Genomic DNA, 19,818 nt, shown 5'->3' with positions numbered 1-19,818 from the left:
CAGTGCACGTAAGGGGTAGAGAGATTATGATCACTGAGGAGGATATAGGGGATGCACTGCTTTGCAGAGTTGGTACTCCTGAGACTTGTGCCTACCAGCAGGCAGAGATGGCTATCCTTTCCATGACTTTTGACTATGAGGCGCTTAGGCGCGTGATTGCTACACCATACACTCCCTGGGTGATGGACTTGAACAACAAGAAGCCTAAGGGGATGCTATATGCATATCTGTCTAGGGAGGCTAGGACCTGGCAGCAGATCTTTGCCTACTACATCCTGCCTACCACTCACTTCTCAGAGATTCCGATGGATATGCTGATTCTGATTGGGTGTGTCATGGAAGGGAAAGAAGTGTATTTCCCCTGGCTAATTAGGCATAGCATGTGGAGAGCTCACATCCGCGGCTTGCTACCATTTCCTACGCTGGTTACTAGTTTGGCTGAGCTAGCTGATGTCTCGTGGGAGGACGATGATGCGACACCACCACCCAAAGATGACGATGACAAGGAAGTTACTATTCCATGGGGTGGATGGGTGCACGAGAAGCCCTCGACGAGACGTCGTTCTCGGGCTAGAGCGATAGTTGAGGCAGCCAGACCCTCACCCTCCACAGCAGCAGCAGGACCCTCTTCCTCCACAGCAGCCGCAGCATCCGTGCCACCACCACCAGCACCTGAGCCGACTTATCTGTTGATGCAGCACCTTCTTCGCTTCATGGTGCGCTTCGAGCGTCGTGTCATGCGACGTCTTGACCGCTTAGACTAGGTATTTGCATCACAGGGCATTGAGCTTCCTCCACTCCCAGACTCTCCCGCCTCTGACGAGCAGGACCAGGAGGAGGAGCATAGTGAGGAGCTGACACAGCAGGAGGCACCACCAGAGACGCAGACCACCACTGAGGTCCAGCAGCCTCCTGAGGTCCAGCATGACATTCCTGAGCCACAGCCAGTACCACCTCCAGTCCCACAGCACAAGCCTGAGCATGAGCCACAGCCTGGTGCGATTGTTGACCCCCATCCCGAGCTTCAGTAGTAGCATCGAGGACGATACTTAATTCTAAAGTGTGGGGAGGTCACCGTTCGTGACCGGCGTTTGCATTTATGTGGTGAACTTTCAGACTTTTATTTCTATTCGCTACTACTCTATTTTGTTCTATTCCGCACTTTATGTTTTAGATCATTTTGGGATTACTGTACATATTTATGCTATTGTAGATACTCTTATTTTTGTTGTTGCACACTCTTAGTATATATATATATACATATATATATATATATATATATATATATATATATATATATATATATATATATATATATTGCATCTTGGTTGTGTTTTGCATCTTAGTTGTTGATTGTGATTAGAAAATTAATGGATTGTTAAAAATCTAGTCAACCCTTTTTATATAAGAAATGTGTTTCGATTGAAAAAGGGGTAAACTAGGAGAATTTTTAAAATTTTCTAAATCACAATATTGCATTAGAATAAGCTTAATCAATATGATGAAAATTTCCAAGAAACTCATTTTTAGGGCACCACCCCAATTGGTTGAAATTTTTTTTAGAACTTGCTTGAGCTATATACTTGTGGATCATGTTTTAAACTGAGAACACAAGCATGTGAGAATTGAGCCTAATTGTGTGGTTACATCATACATAACCACTTACTTCCATTCTTGTGTGCATTATTCTCCTCCTATGATTGTAATCCTTGATTTTTTTTATTCTTTATGTTCATTAATTTGTGTATACATGCATTTATATGAGTGAGGCCATTGTTCAAATAGCTCACTTACCCAAATAGCCTACCTTTTATCTTCCATTGTTAGCCAATTTTGAGCCTATGCTTAACCCAATTGTTCTTAATTGTAGCACATTACAAGCCTAAGTGAAAAATAATAAATATCCCTTAATTTGGATCTTTGATTAGCCTAGGCTAGTGTGAGTGTTTATCATCTGATTTTGGGGAAGTTGGGAACATTGGGTAGAGATAAAAATGTGTTTATGTTTTTGTTGAAAAATATTGAGAATTGGGTACATACTCATGTATTAATCATGTGTAAACCATATGCATTGATGCTCTTGTATATAAAAAAAATTTAAATAAATTTTTCATATATAAAAGAAAGAAAAAGAAAATCAATAAAAAAGGAACAAAATGCCCCAAAGTGAAGTTCAATAAGAGTCAATGCATAGGTGTGGTGATCAAAAAGAGAATACATGAGTGTGTGGAAAAAGTGAAGAATGGGTAGTTAGGTTTGTTTAGAATTGTATAGGTTATCATAGGTTAGGTGGGAAGTTTAAGCTAATCAAAGATTCAAATCTCAAGCTCACTTGACCATGTGCATCCTACCTTGACCCTAGCCCCATTACAACCTATGGGAAAGACCTCATGATATTTGTATGCATGCATAAAGTAATTGTTGATTGTTAGATGAAAAACAAATCTTGGAAAGCATGATTAGGGGAGAATTGAGTGAATCAACCCCATACACTTGAGTGCTTAGAGCGGATACACATCCGGCGAGGGTTTGATCGCTCAATTACATGTTTCCACCAATGATCATCTTTTCTTGCAAGTTTGTGAACTATTTCAATGATTCAATCCAATTGTGGTTTGCTTGATTGCTAATACCTTAGCCCTTGTGCTTATATGCGTATTCTTGGAGGTTGATTTATTTTGACTAAGCCATTGCATCATGTAGATAGATTGCATTTAGTAGTTGCATTGAATAAATGTTAATACCCTTTTGCTTCTTCTTGATTTTAGCATGAGGACATGCTTAGTTTAAGTGTGGGGAGATTTGATAAACCCCGATTTTGTGATTTATCTTGTGCTTATTTTGGGAGATTTTGTCACTTTTTCTCGCATTTATTCAATGAAATAGCATGGTTTTCTAATTCTCCCTTGAATTTTGCTTAAGTGTAAAAACATGCTTTTTAGGCCCAAAATTGGTGATTTTAATTCACTTTAATTCCATTCGATGCCTTGATGTGTTTGATGAGTGATTTCAGGTCCATAAGGCAAGTATTGGATGAAAGAAATGAGGAGAAAAGCATACAAAAAGGGAGAATGCATGGAGAAACAAAGATTGGGAATGCACCAAAGGACGCGCACGCGTACATGCCGCGTCCGCGCGGGTTGAGAATTTGCCAGCGACGCGCACGCGCACATGGCGCGCACGCGCCGATACTCTCACGTGGCCCACTTGAAGGCAAAATGCTGGGGGCGATTTCTGAGCTGCGCAGGCCCAAATCCAACTTGTTTCTGAGTGTATTTCATGCAGAATTGAAGTCCAAGCAAGGGGGAGAAATTAGTTTAGCCAACATGAGCCTTTAGTTAGTTTTCTAGAGAGAGAAGCTCCATCTTCTCTCTAGAATTAGGTTAGGATTAGGTTAGATTATTTTAATTTCATGTTTAATTACTTGATCTCATCTTGTTTCTTCTATAATTTCTCCTTTCTACATCTTGATTCTCTTAGTTTTTATGTTAATTTCCCATTTTGCTCTCTTTTGTGATGATGACTCATGTTGGATTTGTTTACATTTAATGCAATTTTGATATTGATGTTTCTTTAATTGATGAATTGAGTTGTGATCTCACTTTTCTTGCAATTGATAGTGGTAGATTTTAGCATCTTGCAATTTATGATGTTGATTTTCATTACATTCTAAGTGTTTGATGAAATGCTCTCTTTAGTTCTTGAGTAGTTTTATCAACTCTTGGCCTAAGCCAAGAGACTTGAGTGGTCTTGAGTTTTTGGATATAATGGATTTGGTAATTTGAGAACCCTGTGTGATCAATTTGAAGCCCATTGACGCTAACCCACTACTAAGCCAATTGGTAGGTAGGTTAGGACTTATGGGTGAATGTGATCAAGCCTGTTTGACATACTTCAAGTCTAGGAGTAAATGTTACGTACTTAAGGCTTCGAGAAGTAAACTTAATGGGTTGACCTCTCATAATTGTCAATAATTGGTTTGTTAACTAGGATGGTGATCTCAAGTACCCAAGTCTTAGCCAAGAGTTCTTTATTTTACTTTCTTTACTTAATCACTCAGTTTACTTTCTTGCCATCTTATAAACAAAACCCCCTTTTTACCCCATCATAGCTAATACGCATACACTCCATTGGTTCCTAAGGAGACGACCCGGAGTCCAAATACTCCGGTAAATTTTCATTGGGGTTTGTTACTTGTGACAACCTAAATTTTTGTATGAAAGGACTATTGGTTGGTTTAGAAACTATACTTAACAACGAGACCTCATTAGATAAATTCTAAACCGCCGAGAGTCACGATCATCACCTATATAAAGGCATCAGTTTCATTTCATGAAAGTTAGGCAGGCTCTGCTAGAGAGCAGTAGGAGTAGGAGTAGGAGTAGAATAGAAGGCTCTCTTTGATACACTTTTATTTTTCTTCACTTTCTATATTTCAGTCTTGAATTCAGTTTATGAAATTTTAATTTCTGCAATCCTCTGCTACAATTTTCTTTTCTGCAATTTTACCTTTCTGTTTATGTTCATGATTCAATCTTATTTACTCTTCCTGCAATTTAATTTTTTGCAATTGCTCTAAGTTCTGATTTACTGCTTTCTTTAAATTCCCTGCACCCAATTCCCTTTACATTTACTGCACTTTACCTTTCTTGTCATTTAAGCTTCTACAATTTACGTTTCTTGCTCTTAAGCTTCTGCTGATTTACATTCTGCAATTTTAATTCACTACAGTTTACTTTCTGCTGCCTCAATTTCACCCAATTCACCACTATTAGCTTGACTAAACTAATCACCTCACTAAAGTTGCTCAATCCATCAATCCATGTGGGATCGACCTCACTCTTGTGAGTTATTACTACTTGATGCGATCCGGTACACTTACCAGTGAGTTTGTGTGGAAATCTAATTTTCACCCATCACCCAACTATGTTCTTCTCTGTTCTCTGAAAACTCGCTTCGCGTTGCAAACTCTAGCCCTCAAGGTTAATGTCTCTTTAAATTCTTCACTTTTTTATGGGGGTGATTCGTTAATTTAATTACGAAAGTCTGAAAGGTTCCCCAATTGTTGCTTGTTCTTGTTTCTTTTGGCATAGTTGATGATTGAGTCGAGAAACTTTGCTAGAATGCTGGGTGTTTTGTTTGGCATCAAATTTTGAGTATGTGTTCTCTGTTTTTTGAATTGTTTTGGTGTCACTCCGTTCTTTGCTTATTGTTTTGTGTTTCGGATGATCGATCAAGAGAGACTGAACAGGTTGATTTGCATTTCTTTTGTTTTTTTGTTTCATTTTTGTGTTCCGTTTCTTTTGCATGGTTCATTTTGCTAATTGATTTGTTTTGATTTTCATCTATACATTTTGGAACATGGGTTGAAATTGGACAGTGGCACTCACAAAGTACTTCTAAACTAATTAATTGGAATAATGTTGACATCCATTTGTTCAAGTTTTTGTTCTTGTTTATATATATGTAGTTAAATTATATTCTACACCTAGGTAATGTAAACGATAAGTGATTAATAGGGCTAGATGCATTGTGCTGCTTTTTAACTTGATTGAATATTTTATGATTGCCATCTTCATCTTTAGGGAATCCAAAAGAAACTATTTTCACAGGTTGCGGAATTCCTAAGCTTTTGTTCATGTATACAATTTGAGCTTTTGAGTTTTGATAACCATACATATATAGAAATTCTTTCATTTGCATGGTTCATTCGTTTTGCTAACGAATTTGTTTTGATTTTCATCTGTGCATTTTGCTAACTTACACATCCATTTTGGTTGGATTATTCATCAATCTATCTAAGCTAATTGAACGCTTTCAATACCGTACCCAACACAAGCAAAGAACAATTTTTAGCTGATAAACTTGCCTCCCTAAAGTAAACTTACCTTGACTTATATAGAAAGATTTTCTGGCTTTTAAGTTGAATACTTTTAAACATAAATAATTTTGTTTTCAAGTACACGAGTGGATAAGTAACTGCTTTTCACTTTTGGTTACATTTGCAATTATTTATTGAAGTGCTTCTCATTTTTGGTTCCACTTTAATTTCATTCTTGTTTTATGCTTACTGATCGATGGTTGTATGGAAGCATTATGATTGCAATTTTTATAGGAAAAGTATAATTGTATACCATTTACATAAGACCTCTAGCAATTTTATGTGTATTGTAGAGTGTGTCCTATGTTACTACAATGTTCAATAGATGAGTTATTGTAATTTGTAGGCTGACACGTAAGAGTTATATTATTAGGAGTTAAAGTTGTAGATGCTTGTAGATATGCATATGTATTATCATATTATGTATTGTAGAATTTTAACTTGTAATTTTTGTGTGCAGAGATGGCTTACATAAGGAAGGCATGGCCTGCGCTGATTGTTTGTGGAGGAACTTTGACTCTCTTTTTATGAGACAAAAGTTGCTCTTGGCATAATGGTAAAACACAAAAGTTAAGGATTTCAAATAAAAATATACATAATTTTTTTGTTAAAGTGCACGTGAAGACGTGTATTTTTTTTTTCTGGTATAATTTAGTTATGTGTATTTTGATTTGAAATGGCAACTGCAAGTATATGTATTTAAAATTTATTTAGTTGGATTTAAAATAATTTTTTAATTTAATATATATGCAATATATTAGCTTATCTTCTCTTTCTATTCATTAAATTTTACAAGATGCTACACATCCATATAACTATGTAACCAAGTTGGCCCAACACTAAAAAATTCAATACCATTAAATGAAACGTGAAATACACGCGCCCAACACACACAAAATCGCTCTTATCCGACGCTTCTTCTTCTTCACGTTCTTCCTCCTCCTCCTTCTCCTCCTTTTTCATGTTCTTTCTTCTTCATGTGTTTTCTCTTTATCGTCATTCTTTTGTTGTTGTTGCTGCTATCTTTTTTTGTCTTTTCCTCCTTCTCTCTATGGTGAAGAAGTAGAAAGTGAGGAAGAAGAGTTTTGAATAATACAAAATGAACCAAACACAGTACTCATGGTAAACCGAACAAGTACTTAAATTCAAATAACCCTATCTACAATTTACATATTATCAATTCAATTCAATTCAATTCAATTCAATTCAATTCAGTACATCTCCGTCCATTTAATTCAATTCAAATTAGCAATTGCATTCCATTCAATTTGATTCAAGATTGAATAATCCAAACTTTGTCAGTTTGATTCATTTCAGAAGAGTAATCCAAATCGCTCTCCATTCAACTTATTTGAAGTTGAGTCATTTATTGTTTCGATTCAGAAGTGCAGATCGAAGAAGAAAACGAAGAAGAATATGAAGAAGATAAATGCAATGTAACCAGATCGAAATAAGAAAACGAGAAGATGAACGTGACCAGAGGAGAATGACGAAGGCAATGCAGATCAATAAGGAAGAACGCGAGCAGAGAAGAAGAAGAAAAAAAAGATTTTACGTTGTAGCAGAAGGTTTATGTTGAGCAAAGCTTTAGGTTGCAGCACGTTATATGTAGCGCGTGTATGACAAACGAGTGATGGGTGGAAGATGCACGTGTGGAAGGAATTACTTGGTTAACAACCATGTAAAAAATGGTGAAAACTCAGGTGAAGTCGACTTCATGTAAAGTTGATACTTGAGAGCCGTTAAACGAAAATTTAGTCAAATCAATCAAATCATCTAAGGTTCTCAGGTATCAACTTCACGTGAAGTCGACTGCACCTGAGTTTTCACCGTAAAAAATACATGGATGCAAAGCTTTTCCATAAATTTTATTAGAGTTTGCTATATATCCTTTCAAAAAGATAATTCCAAATAAATTTAGATAAGTGTTGTTTTAGATATCTAAAATGGCAACACAGAAAAATTTAATTAGGTATTAAAAAAGACAATTAGTTAAAGGACAACTCCTAAAAAATGTTGCAATAAAGTAGTTTGCCAAGCAGGGACGGATCTATATACATTGTACTGGGGGCAAGTGCCCCCACTACAATTTAAAATTTTGTTGAGTAGTATATGATAATAATATTTATTTGCCCCTATTAAATTATTGAATTTGACCCCACAATAATTTTTTACTCAACTTTTGGTACTTAATAGTCAGTTTAAGAATTTTATATTAGATGTTTATTAGAATGATCAATTCTTAATTTAAATAAAATTAGTGTTCTTTCTTAAAAATGAACTCAAAAGATATTATTTATTTTTTTTTAAAATTAGTTTTAGTTTTTCCTGTAGCAACTATATTAATTGAAAGAATTTTTCTAACTATGAATATCACTAAGAGTTGGCTTTTGATCGTATGAGAAGTGAATTTTTAAATAATTGTTTATATATATATATATATATATATATATATATATATATATATATATATATATATATATATATAAGAGACATTTCAATTGTATTGTTAAAAAAAAAAGATTACTCGATTTTTTAAAAATATGAAACCTAAAAAATAGAATTATAAATTATATATTATTGTTTAAATTATTATTTTAGTGTTTTAGTTTAAATTATTATTATTATTATATATATATATATATATATATATATATATATTTTGAAGACTAATCATATTTTACAATAACAAAATATAATTATAACAATAATTATGCTATATGTACATAAAAAGTACCTATCTGTATAAAATACATATTGAAATATAAAATACATATTGAAAATAAATTAAATAATAAATATATTTATACACAAATACATGATGGTTAATGAACAATTTTATAGCTAATTTTTATACAATATAATATTTTTATTATAAAAATTATTAGAGTTTATTTATCTTATGTCTTAAAGGTACATATTAAGATTACAAATTGAGAATATTTTTATTGAAAATAAAAAAAATTTAAATTTTTAATGTATTTATTTTACAGTTATTAAATAAAAAGAATTAAAACCTTTCACTAATACTAAACTTGTCATGTGTCTTTAGAACACATATTAACTAAACCCAAATTATTATTATGTTATATATATTATTTTGTTCCCACTGTCAAAATTTTCTAGATCCGTCACTGTTGCCAAGTGTTGCTTTTGAAAACTCTAAGATAACCCTTACTCAAAGTTATTTTATATAGAAGAAAAGATAATATTTTTTAAGGATTGTTATGAAAAGAGTTTTCTTTAATGCAAAAAAGCGTTGTCTTAAACAAAAAATAACAACCATATAATCAACTCCCAAAAAATATTGCATTTTGTCTAAAAGTGGTATTTTTTTTTATCAAAGACATTGCTTTTTTTTATTATAAGCAACGTTTTTAAAGAATTGTCTCCACTCAAATTCGTTGTAGTAATCTTTAGAAAAAGCTTTACCATGCAACCACACCCGGTTGTTAGACAAATTCATTGTTCCCAACGTTTTGGAGTATTCTGATCCAAAACTTTAGCATATGTGTTTAAGAAATGAAGGAATACAATGCAAGAGGCCGGATATATATCCCACACAATTCACAAGATCAAAACGAAAAAGAAGTTATTCACTTGAACGTTTAATTGACCATCTAATTAGCCCCACAATTTTATTTTGTCTCGTCCTCTCATATACTGATTCTATATGCATTGGTTTTCACTTACAATTTTCACCAACGATGACAACCATTATCCAGAGGACAATGCCACGTGGCACAAGGCTTATTGGTGTGTCTCACACACACATCCAAGAGTGTTATTGTATGCGAATAGCAAAACTGACGAAGACTGAAACTTTTATGGAAACAGAAAACGACATAACAATAATCAATAATGCCTAGTGTCCCTCTCACGTGATGACGTGAAGGGAACAAAGTTAATGAGAAAAAGAAAGAAAGGAAGAAAACATACTCTGTCTCAAAGCTTCGCAAACCCCCACCCCCCCCCCCTCCAAACGTGGCCTTGTCCCGGGGCTAAAAGCTTTTTGCTCTACATGCATGAACCTCCAAATACTAATGTACAATGTAACACATACTCACGAACTATAGATTAATCATTTATTGTCACTAATCACGATAGGTGTCACGGATATTTTTATTTTTATTTGGAATGGAGCTTAATCATAAAAGAAAAATATTAGAAACTAACACGTTTTATTAATATTAATCAACCTTACTTTATACTACTAGAATTTTAAAAAATTAGAATTTTGTACTTAGTATTTAGAGTGTTGGCTAAAATAATAAATTGTTTTAATTATATAACACTATTCTTGTTATTTGAAACAATCATATACTTTTAATTTTAAATTGTTTAATTTTCAATTTTAAAATACTTATCATGAATAAGTAGATTTTAGTAGGAGACTGAATTTCTAGTTAGTGATATATAACTATAAGAACCGTTAGCTTAATTAGTTGCTAAGTAACAAATGAACAATAATCTGTAGTGTAATTCAAGTATCGTTTGTAAATTTTATTTATATAAATAAGTTAAATGTAGATTAAGTGAAATGTATATAATTGAGAAGATTTATAAATATAATATTTTAAAGTATTGAATCAATTGTAATAACGTCAAACTTGTTTAATTTTCAGTCGAACTTTGAAGTATGAAAAAAAAAAAAAAAGAATTTAATGAAGACGAAGTTTTTTAATTTATTTTATTAGATGGCTCACACAACCTCTAATTCTAAGTATTAGAATTAAGGTTCTCAAAATCGGATTGTCAGTTCGACTGAATTAATTGAAAATTGATCATTTGATCAGTCCGATTGATTCTCAAAATTTCGCTGCAAAAAATTAGTTTAAAAATCAGTCAAACTGATAGTTAACTAGTAAATTTACCAAACTGGCTGGATTTTTTCAAGTCTTGATTCTATAATCTGTCCCAAAAATAATGTCGTTTTGATGCAAACAAAAGAAAAAACAAATAAAACCCATTTAGCTTGTAACTCCGTCCCTAACACGAACGCCTCCTTCAATTTATTTTTGCTTGTTTTGAGTTGATTTTACTATTTAATTTATTAATAATTCTGATTGTGTGATTTTAAGTTCCTGAGTTTTATGATTTTGAGTTTGGATCTTTTGCTTAGTTTTTCTGTTTTTGGATTTTCGACTTTGGATACTGAGTTTTTTTTTTTAATATTATGGATCATCGTAAATTTGCCAAGCCCTTGAAGTTGATGTTGAAAAATTTTGAATCCAAGGATAATTTTGATGATGACACTGTTGTTGATCAACAAATTAAGTGAGATTTTTGAGTTGTGGAAGATGATTAAGGGTAGGCTTGCATGCATTGCCATTATTGATTGATCTTTGTGACAAAGTTGGATTGGACCCTCCACCGTGTTTCATGTCCCCATAGAACTTAAGATGATGATTTTGGAGCGTCTTCCTAGTGTTGTTATGGCTAGGGTGGTTTGCTTGTGTATAGAACTACGGTACCTGTCTAGGAATAACAACATCTGGAAGAAGAAATTTGAGGAGAAATTTGGGAAAACTGGGAGTAGAGTAAAATTCTTTAAAGATTATTTTGCTTTACACTAGAAATCAAAGAAGAGATCGATGCAATTGGTTTTTTTATGCATTATTCCTAGCAAGGAGAGATCTTAATCCTTTTGGAATTTTTTATGATAAAATACGGACAAATTATTATATGAAATTACAGAATTTTAATTTTTATTAATTTAAAAATAATTGAATTTAAATATTTAAAATTATATATTAAATTTTTAATAATTTATTGTATATTTAACTAATCGGTTTAACCATAATTAAACTATTAAATTAGTCACTTGCCCAGTTCAATAACTAATTCGGTTTTCATACCTTAATTAGAATTTAGAACATTACAAATCCATTCTTAATTATTATACACTCGCACCATAATATTTTAAGTTTTTATTATTATTTGATATCAGTCAAATTTCGAATTCGAATATGATTACTCACAAAGTAAATAAATTGCCATTACACCAAACTCTCGACCGCATTTCTTTTTAAATCATGAATTAAGGGCCATTGTAAATGATAAGGTCAACCAAGTCATCCATGAAACCCCTTGAAGGGTCAACCCGATGAAAGTGGCTTGTTCTTAGAATTGCCAACATCCCATTTTCTAAAATCCATGGCCCTGTTTGCCTAGAATTATGGGTTCATGTCCACATCCTCTAACTTGCTTTGTTTGTTTCAATCGGAACAAAAAATTGCCTCTCTCCTTTCATTTTCATTCAGCAAATTTCACGTAAACATCGATATCGATATCAATATCAATTAATGCATGGCTGATTAATATTATATGGGGAGTGCTAGGGGAACAATGAAAATTTTGAACAACATGAACAACCACCAATCAAATAAAAATACACTATATCCTAATTTAATGCTACTAATTAAATTTACGCTTTTAACCTTATTAATTCACATTGTTTACACATTGTTCAAAAATTTTGTTGTTAGATAATCAATAACTTTCTTGAACAATATAAACAACTACTAATTAAACTAAAATATATTATACTTTCAAATTATCAAACTAAATCTTAATATTAGAATAACCATTTACATACTTAGTGAAATGAACATCAAATATATTTATTATTAATATTATTTAATATTTTTATTATCTACTTATATTTTTCTCATATATATAGTATATTAACTTATTAAGCATTATTAGAACGGTTAGCCTCTTTGGTTTAAACTTTAAATCATTACGTAAGCCTGTCCTTTTTCAACTGTACGTTTTGAATATTTAATCATATAATAACTTATCATTATAAGATTCTTAATTAAGATATAAATTCGTGAGTTTCAGAACATTGCAATATAACAACATTATTTGTATTATGTTCGGTAGGTCGGGTACTGAACTGATCGGGTGAATATCCTGATCAATAAAAGGGGAAGTCGTCTGGTCGTACGTCTCCAGGTTGGAGTAGGCGAGGTTCCGAGCTCTTTAGATGTGAAAAGGGGGGTGTCACCTGCAAAAACACTCCGACGCGCAAGTCAATGAAGTGTGCAGGCGAAAAAGGGGATAGAGTCATGTAACGTACCTTGGGGGAAGGGCAAAAACCTTCCCCTTATATACTGTGTCAGAGGTGGGCCCTGCAAGGACAGGCCCACTTTCTCTGAGGCGTTCTCCTCACAGCTGTAGGTGAGCTGTCGGAGACACGCGTCCGGGACGGCTGTGGAGCGCCTTACCCCTGACCGTTAGGGTCAGGTGGCGCTTGGGTCGGGCCAACCTGTAGAGGGTTTGGGTCAGGCCGCAACAGTGCCCCCCACGCGCCAGTAATAGTCGTGAGAGCTATCAGTGGCGTGTTATTTCTTGTTCCATGCGTCGTCGTCAGGTCGGCCGCCCGTGGGAGGGACGTGCCCCATGCGCACGTGTCTCTTAGTTGTTGGGGCAACCGTTCGTCGCTTCGTTCTTCGCGCTGAGCATTAAATGCTCATAATGGGTTACAAAACCCTGTACGCAAAGACTATTTTGCCCCCAAGTCTTTCGCGCTTCCTGGGTGGCAGTTTTAAACAGTTTGTTTCAATTTTTTCTTTTTCCACTCTCGCTCCTACCATCTCATTCTTCTTCACCCAGAAAATCCCAGAGCATCCCAGAGCTTCATCCTAGCATCTCCGTGCATTTTTCCTTCTTCCCTCTCCGTTTTCACAACCGTTTCAGGTAACCTTTGGTCCTCTCTATTTTCTGCTTCGTTGTTGTACGCTTGTTGTTTGTATTTGCTTTGCGTTCTTGCTGTCTTGTTTGATTTTTGTTGCTAGATGACTTCTTAGTGCTAAGTAGATATGTTAGGGGAGGGGTACCATTCCAGGGTAAGTTTTTAGGTGGCTTGCGTGATAGGTATAGCTTTAGCCATGCTTGATCTTAACTGTTGAATAGGATGGACATAGTTTTTGGGTTTTCTCCGGACTCCCGACCTCATAGACTAATGGAGTGGTACCCCCACTGTAGGTATGCCTCGCGTCATCTCCCGGGCTTCTGTTTCCGCCGCGAACTATGACCCCTACGCTTGGGTGACCTCAGATGTGAAGGACTCGCCGAATCAGATGGATCTGGAGGAGTTGACGGAGTTTCGGCAAGCCGGATATCTGTGCGGGGGGACAGACGAGGAGGCCAATTACGAGACCTTCGTTCCTGCCCCCAATGAGCGGTTGTATGAGATTAATTTTCGCTCTCCCCGGGTTGCCGACTGGATTTGGTTTTACAAAGCCATGTTCACCCAGGTTGTCGTTCGCATACCGTTTTCCGATTTTCAGATGTCGCTTCTTAATCGGATATCCGTGTCGCCGTCGCAGCTCCATCCGAACAGCTGGGCTTCTATCCGCTGTTTCGAGATGGTTTGTGAATATCTCGAGCTGCCGGTGTCGGTGGATGTCTTTCTCTTCTTCTTCAACCTTACCAACCCCTCCAGACAAGGGAAGGCGAGGAAAGGGTTCCTGTCCTTCCGGTCTGCCCAAGGTCGGAGGGTATTTGGCCTGTTCGAGGACTCCTATCATGGGTTCAAAGACAAATTCTTCAAAGTTCGTCCCGTTAAAGGTCGCTATCCCTTTTGGTTGTCGTTAGAGGGGAACGCCTCATCCCGACGTATTGGAGCTTCGGGGCGGGGTCTAATTCTTTCATTAAGGTGACCTACAAGGGAATGTCCCATGTAAATAAGAGGATTGCCGATGTGTTGTTTGCCCTTTTTGGAAAGAACCCCGTGAACCCCCACCTCCTTATGGGTGAACGGGAGTCCGCCAGGAGTTATATTTGTGAGCTATTTTGTCTTGTACTTTTGCATTGTTTATTATTTAATTTGCTCTTCCCGACTTTACGACTAACGTATTTATTTCTCTGTTGTAGTGGAGATGTCTGCTTCGGTAACCGGGCTCGAAAATTTAGTCAAGACCTTCTTAGAGGATAGCGATGAGGAGAAGGCTGACGAGAAGGATGCCGAGAAGCCGGAAGGCCCTACCGGGGAGAAGGAGAATCAAGCTGTACCTTCCCCCCGGGACATCGAGATGTCCGACAAGAATTCTGTCGGGAGGCAGGCTTCTCCCGTTCCCGATGAGACGGCCGGTATTGGGTAGTCGTCCTCTACTCATCGGGAGTATGATGATTTGAAGCTTGTCCCTACTCCCAAGAGACAAAGGGCATCCTCCAGCCCAGAAGGAGCTCTCACCGTGATGGAGAAGAACTTCGATGTTGGGGCCTTTATTGATAATCAGCTGATTCCCGATACGGAGGATCACTTCCTTAGTACCGAGCTCGCGGGGCAGGCGAGGTGGATGTACCGCACCCTTCTCCGCGGAGCGGTGATAGCCCGGAAGGCTGAGTTCTAGTTGTCGGGCATGCAGGCATTGCGAAGGAAGCTCGATATTGCTGCCCAGGCCAACAACGAATTCAAAGTCCAGGTTGAAAAGCTTCAGGAACAATTGGCCGCGGCGGAGAGGGGGCGCAAGGATGCCGAGGAGAAGGCTGCGTCCTTTGAGGAAAAAATGAATGCCTCCGATGCCACCGTCTCCCATCTAACTGAGCGGGAGATGACTCTAGAGAGCCAGTTTAACGCCGCGCAAGGTCGGGTGGTCGCTGTGGAGAAGGAGCGTGACGCGGCCGTCTCGTCGGCTGAGGCTACACGAGCCGAGGCGGAAGAGTTGAAAAGGAAATATAAGGCGGTCAGGGAGCAGGGAAAGAACGCGATCTTTATGACCGAAGAGGCTCTCAAGGCCCAGGTGAAGATCGTGGTCCCAGAATTCGACACGTCGGCTATTGGAGTCTTCAAAACAATCCAGGACGGCAAGATTGTCGACATGCCCCGGAAGTGAACTCTTGTAACTTGCGCTTTTTATGTTTCCTTGTAGAATACTTGTTGAAACCATTAACTTTTATACTTTAGTGGTCGCCTGGTCGGCTTTATGATTATCGCCTTTATCTTGTTTGGTAGCATTTTATTTCGTTACCATTTTTTCGGCGTGGACTTATCGCTTGTGTCCGTTTTGCCGTTTGTGTTGGTAACTTGGTTGAAACCGTCTTGGTCTTAGTATCGCGGCCATTTGTTATGGCTATGATTCAGTTGGCTTCCGGGGTGATCAATCCCGGGTTGCCGTTGAAGAACGTGATGGTGTGTGATACATATTGGGGAATAATAAATAGGAGAATTTAGACAAGTAAAAAGTAGTCGTTAGCTAGACAGTTCTATGAACACGGTAGGCATTTAATGAAAGAAATCATTGGAAATTAACATTCGATAAAATTAAACACCTATCTAACTCGCCAGGCCACTTGGCTAGTGTGCCCAAGCTACGAGTAGAATCTTCTTAGGTTACCTGCATTCCATGTTATCGGAATTTCTTTGCCGTCGAGTCTTTCCAGCTTGTAGGCGCCTTTGCCAAGCACTTCTTTGACTCTGTAGGGGCCTTCCCAGTTTGCCGCCAGCTTTCCTTCTCCTAGGGACGGTGGTCCGATGTCGTTTCGTCGCAGGACGAGGTCTCTTTCCTCAAATTCCCTTCTGAGGACCTTGGTGTTGTATCGCAGGGCTATCCTCTGTTTCAGCGCTACCTCTGACAAGTGGGCTATCTCTCTGACCTCGTCTACCAGGTCTTTGTCCACTGCTTCTTCTACTCCTGCAAGAAGTAGCCGCGGACTTGGCTCTCCGATCTCCACGGGTATCACTGCTTTGACCCCGTATGTTAAGCGAAAGGGGGTTTTCCCGGTGGAGTTTTGCTCGGTTGTTCGGTAGGACCAGAGAACCAAGGCAAGCTCGTCGGCCCACGCGCCTTTTTTGCTATCTAAATGCTTTTTAAGACCCAGTAAGATGATCATATTTGCAGATTCCACTTGCCCATTTGTTTGGGAGTGTTCAACTAAGGAGAACTTCTGTTTTATCCCCAAGCCGGTGAGAAACTCTGTGAACTTCTTGTCAGTGAATTGCGTCCCGTTATCCGAGATGACGATCTCCGGGATGCTGAAACGGGTTATCACCTGCCTCCACATGAACTTTCTACAATTAGATGAGGATATGCTGGCGAACGGTTCAGCCTCTATCCATTTGGTGTAGTAGTCGATGGCAACTATGAGGTATTTGACCTGCCCCGGGCCAACTGGGAAGGGTCCCAAGAGGTCGACTCCCCACTGTACGAAAGGTCGAGTGGACGTTAGTAAACTCAGCTCGGAGGCTGGCACTCTGTGGAAGTTGGCGTTTTTTTGACACTTCGCGCATTTCCTTACGAACTCCTTGGAGTCGTTCATCATTGTCGGCCAGTAGTATCCAGCTCGGATGAGCTTCCTTGCTAGGGCCTTGCCCCCGATATGGTGGCTGCAGCACCCCTCATGGACTTCTCTGAGAACGTAGTCCATCTAGTTGGGGTGCAGACATTTCAACAAAGGTTGGCTGAGTCCCTTTTTGAATAGTTGATCCTGTATGATCCTATATTTGGCGGCCTCCCTTCTTACCGCTTTGGCTTCCTTTTCGTCCTGGGGGAGTTTTCTGTTTTGCAAGAAGTCAGCGATGGAGTCCATCCAAGAAGGGGCTAATTTGGTCAGGTGGAGGGCAACTGCTGGCTCTTTCGTGATGCCTTGGATGAGGGAGTGGTTGCCAGTTCCGGGTTTTGTGCTCGCCAGCTTGGATAGGAGGTCTGCCCGTGTGTTCCTCTCCCTTGGAACGTGTTAGACCGTGACCTCTTCAAATTATTTGCTCAGCTCTTTGACCCTCTCTAAGTATTTCTGTAGTAATGAGTCTCTGGCTTGGTAGCTTCCATTCACTTGCGAAGTGACGACTTGCGAGTCACTGCATACTTCCAGCCTCTTGGCCCCGACTTCCTGGGCTAGAACCAAACCCCCTAGGAGGGCTTCGTATTCTGCTTGGTTGTTCGATACGGAAAACTCAAACTTAACCGATTGTTCATAAATGACTCCGGCCGGACTTTCTAAAATGATCCCGGCGCCCTCGGACGTCTGGTTGGAGGCTCCGTCTACATGGAGCTTCCACCGTGTGTCCGTGTCCTCGATTGGATTCCCAGTTACTTCCACCAGGAAGTCTGCCATTGCTTGCGCCTTAATCGGTTGTCGGGGCTCGTAGCCTAGGTCGTATTGGGATAGTTCAATGGCCTAGGTCATCATTCTTCCCGCTAGATCAGGCTTTTGGAGCACCTGACAAATCCCCTGGTTCGTTCTCACGACCACCTGGTAACTCTGGAAGTATTGTCGCAATCGGCAGGAGGAGACCAGAAGTGCCAGTGCCAGCTTCTCCAGCTTGCTGTATCTGAGTTCTGCCCCTTGCAGTGCTCTACTCACAAAGTAGATCGGTTGCTGGGCCTTCTCTTCTTCCCGTACCAACACCGCTGCGAGCGCCCCCTCTGTGATGGCTAGGTATAGATAGAGTGGCTTTCCGGCTTTCGGCTTCCCGAGCACTGGGGGTGTTGCTAGAATCTCTTTGAAGTGGTTGAAGGCTTCTTCGCACGCAGGGGTCCACTCAAATGCTATTCCCTTCTTCATCAAAGCGAAAAAGGGTAGGGCCTTTGCTGCCGACGCACCGAGGAATCGGGACAACGCTGTGAGCCTTCCTGTCAGCCGCTGAACGTCTTTGATGCAGCCCGGACTCCTCATCTGGAGTATTGCTTGGAACTTTTCAGGGTTGGCCTCCACTCCCCTCTGGGTTATCATGAATCCCACGAACTTTTCGGCCTCCATGGCAAAGGCGCACTTAAGCGGGTTGAGTCTCATGCCGTGTTGTTGGAGGGACGCGAACACGTTCTCCAGGTCGCTTATCAGATCGTCAGGGCGGGTGGTTTTTGCAAGGATATCATCCACGTAAACTTCCACCGTCTTGCCGATGAGGTTGCTGAATATTTTTTTCATCAGTCTCTGGTACGTTGCCCCCGCGTTCTTTAGGCCAAACGGCATCACTCTGTAGCAGTAGGTCCCCCTGGCATTATGAACGCCGTTTTATCCTCGTCTGGCCGGTGCATCGGTATCTGATTGTAGTCGGAGTAGGCATCCATGAAACTCAGATCCCGGTATCCCGCTGCCGCGTCAACGAGTGCGTCGATGTTGGGATGGGGGTAGCAGTCCTTAGGGCATGCTTTATTGAGACCGGAGTAGTCCACACACATTCTCCATTTCCCATTGTGCTTTTTTACCTGAACCACGTTTGATAGCCAGGTCGAATAGTCCAGCTCCCGGATGAACCCCGCTTTGAGGAGGCCGGCCGTCTGTCTGGCCACTTCCTCTACTCTTTCCTGAGACATTTTTCTCCTTCTTTGGGCCACTGGTTTGGCTTCCGGTCTGACGGCTAGGTGGTGCGACATGAGACTGGAGTTTATGCCCGGCATGTCGGCGGGTGTCCAGGCAAACAAATTGCCATTGGCTCTGATCATTTCCATCAAAGGTTCTTTTAACTTATGGGGGAGGTTCCTATTCATGAACGTGAATTTTTCCTCTGAGTTCCCGACACTAAACTTCTCCAGGGCCCCTTCGGGTTCAGGTCTCGGTTTGTCATTGACTCTGGCGTCCAGGTCGGTGAGAAATATTCCCAATGCCTCTTTAGACTTTTTCCTTAACGAGAGACTGGTGTTGTCGCAAGCGACTGCTGTTTCCAGGTCTCCTCTCACAGATCCTACTGACCCTTCTTCAGTTATGAACTTCTTTACTAACATCCTCGTGCTGATGACTCCTCCTAGGTCGTTGATTGTCTTTCTCCCCAGGATGATGTTGTAGGCGGTGGAGTCCCGTAGGATCACAAATTCGGCCATTACCGTTCTCCTCCCCTGTCGTTGTCCCAGTGAGATCGGCAGGGTGATTATGCCATCTGGCTTAATGAAATGGTCGCCAAGCCCTACGACACCGTGCTGGTGCATCTGTAGGTCGGCGTCCCTTAGGCCCAAAGCATCGAACACATTGCGGAACATGATGTTCGAGTC

The 19,818-nt window shown here is 39.2% G+C and overlaps 1 protein-coding gene across 1 annotated transcript; it reads right to left on the bottom strand.

The window, feature by feature from the left end:
* Positions 1–17,587: 17,587 nt before the first annotated feature.
* On the bottom strand, positions 17,588–17,944 carry LOC148576943 (uncharacterized). The gene has a single exon (XM_088502816.1). It carries the CDS (start codon positions 17,942–17,944, stop codon positions 17,588–17,590), a length of 357 nt encoding a protein of 118 aa, XP_088358942.1.
* Positions 17,945–19,818: the final 1,874 nt, after the last annotated feature.

The sequence above is a fragment of the Arachis ipaensis genome, chromosome B1 (genome assembly GCF_059453495.1).
Source record: "Arachis ipaensis isolate K30076 ecotype BB chromosome B1, ASM5945349v1, whole genome shotgun sequence".
NCBI classification, from domain to species: domain Eukaryota; kingdom Viridiplantae; phylum Streptophyta; class Magnoliopsida; order Fabales; family Fabaceae; genus Arachis; species Arachis ipaensis.
This window is presented reverse-complemented; position numbering and strand designations above follow the sequence as displayed.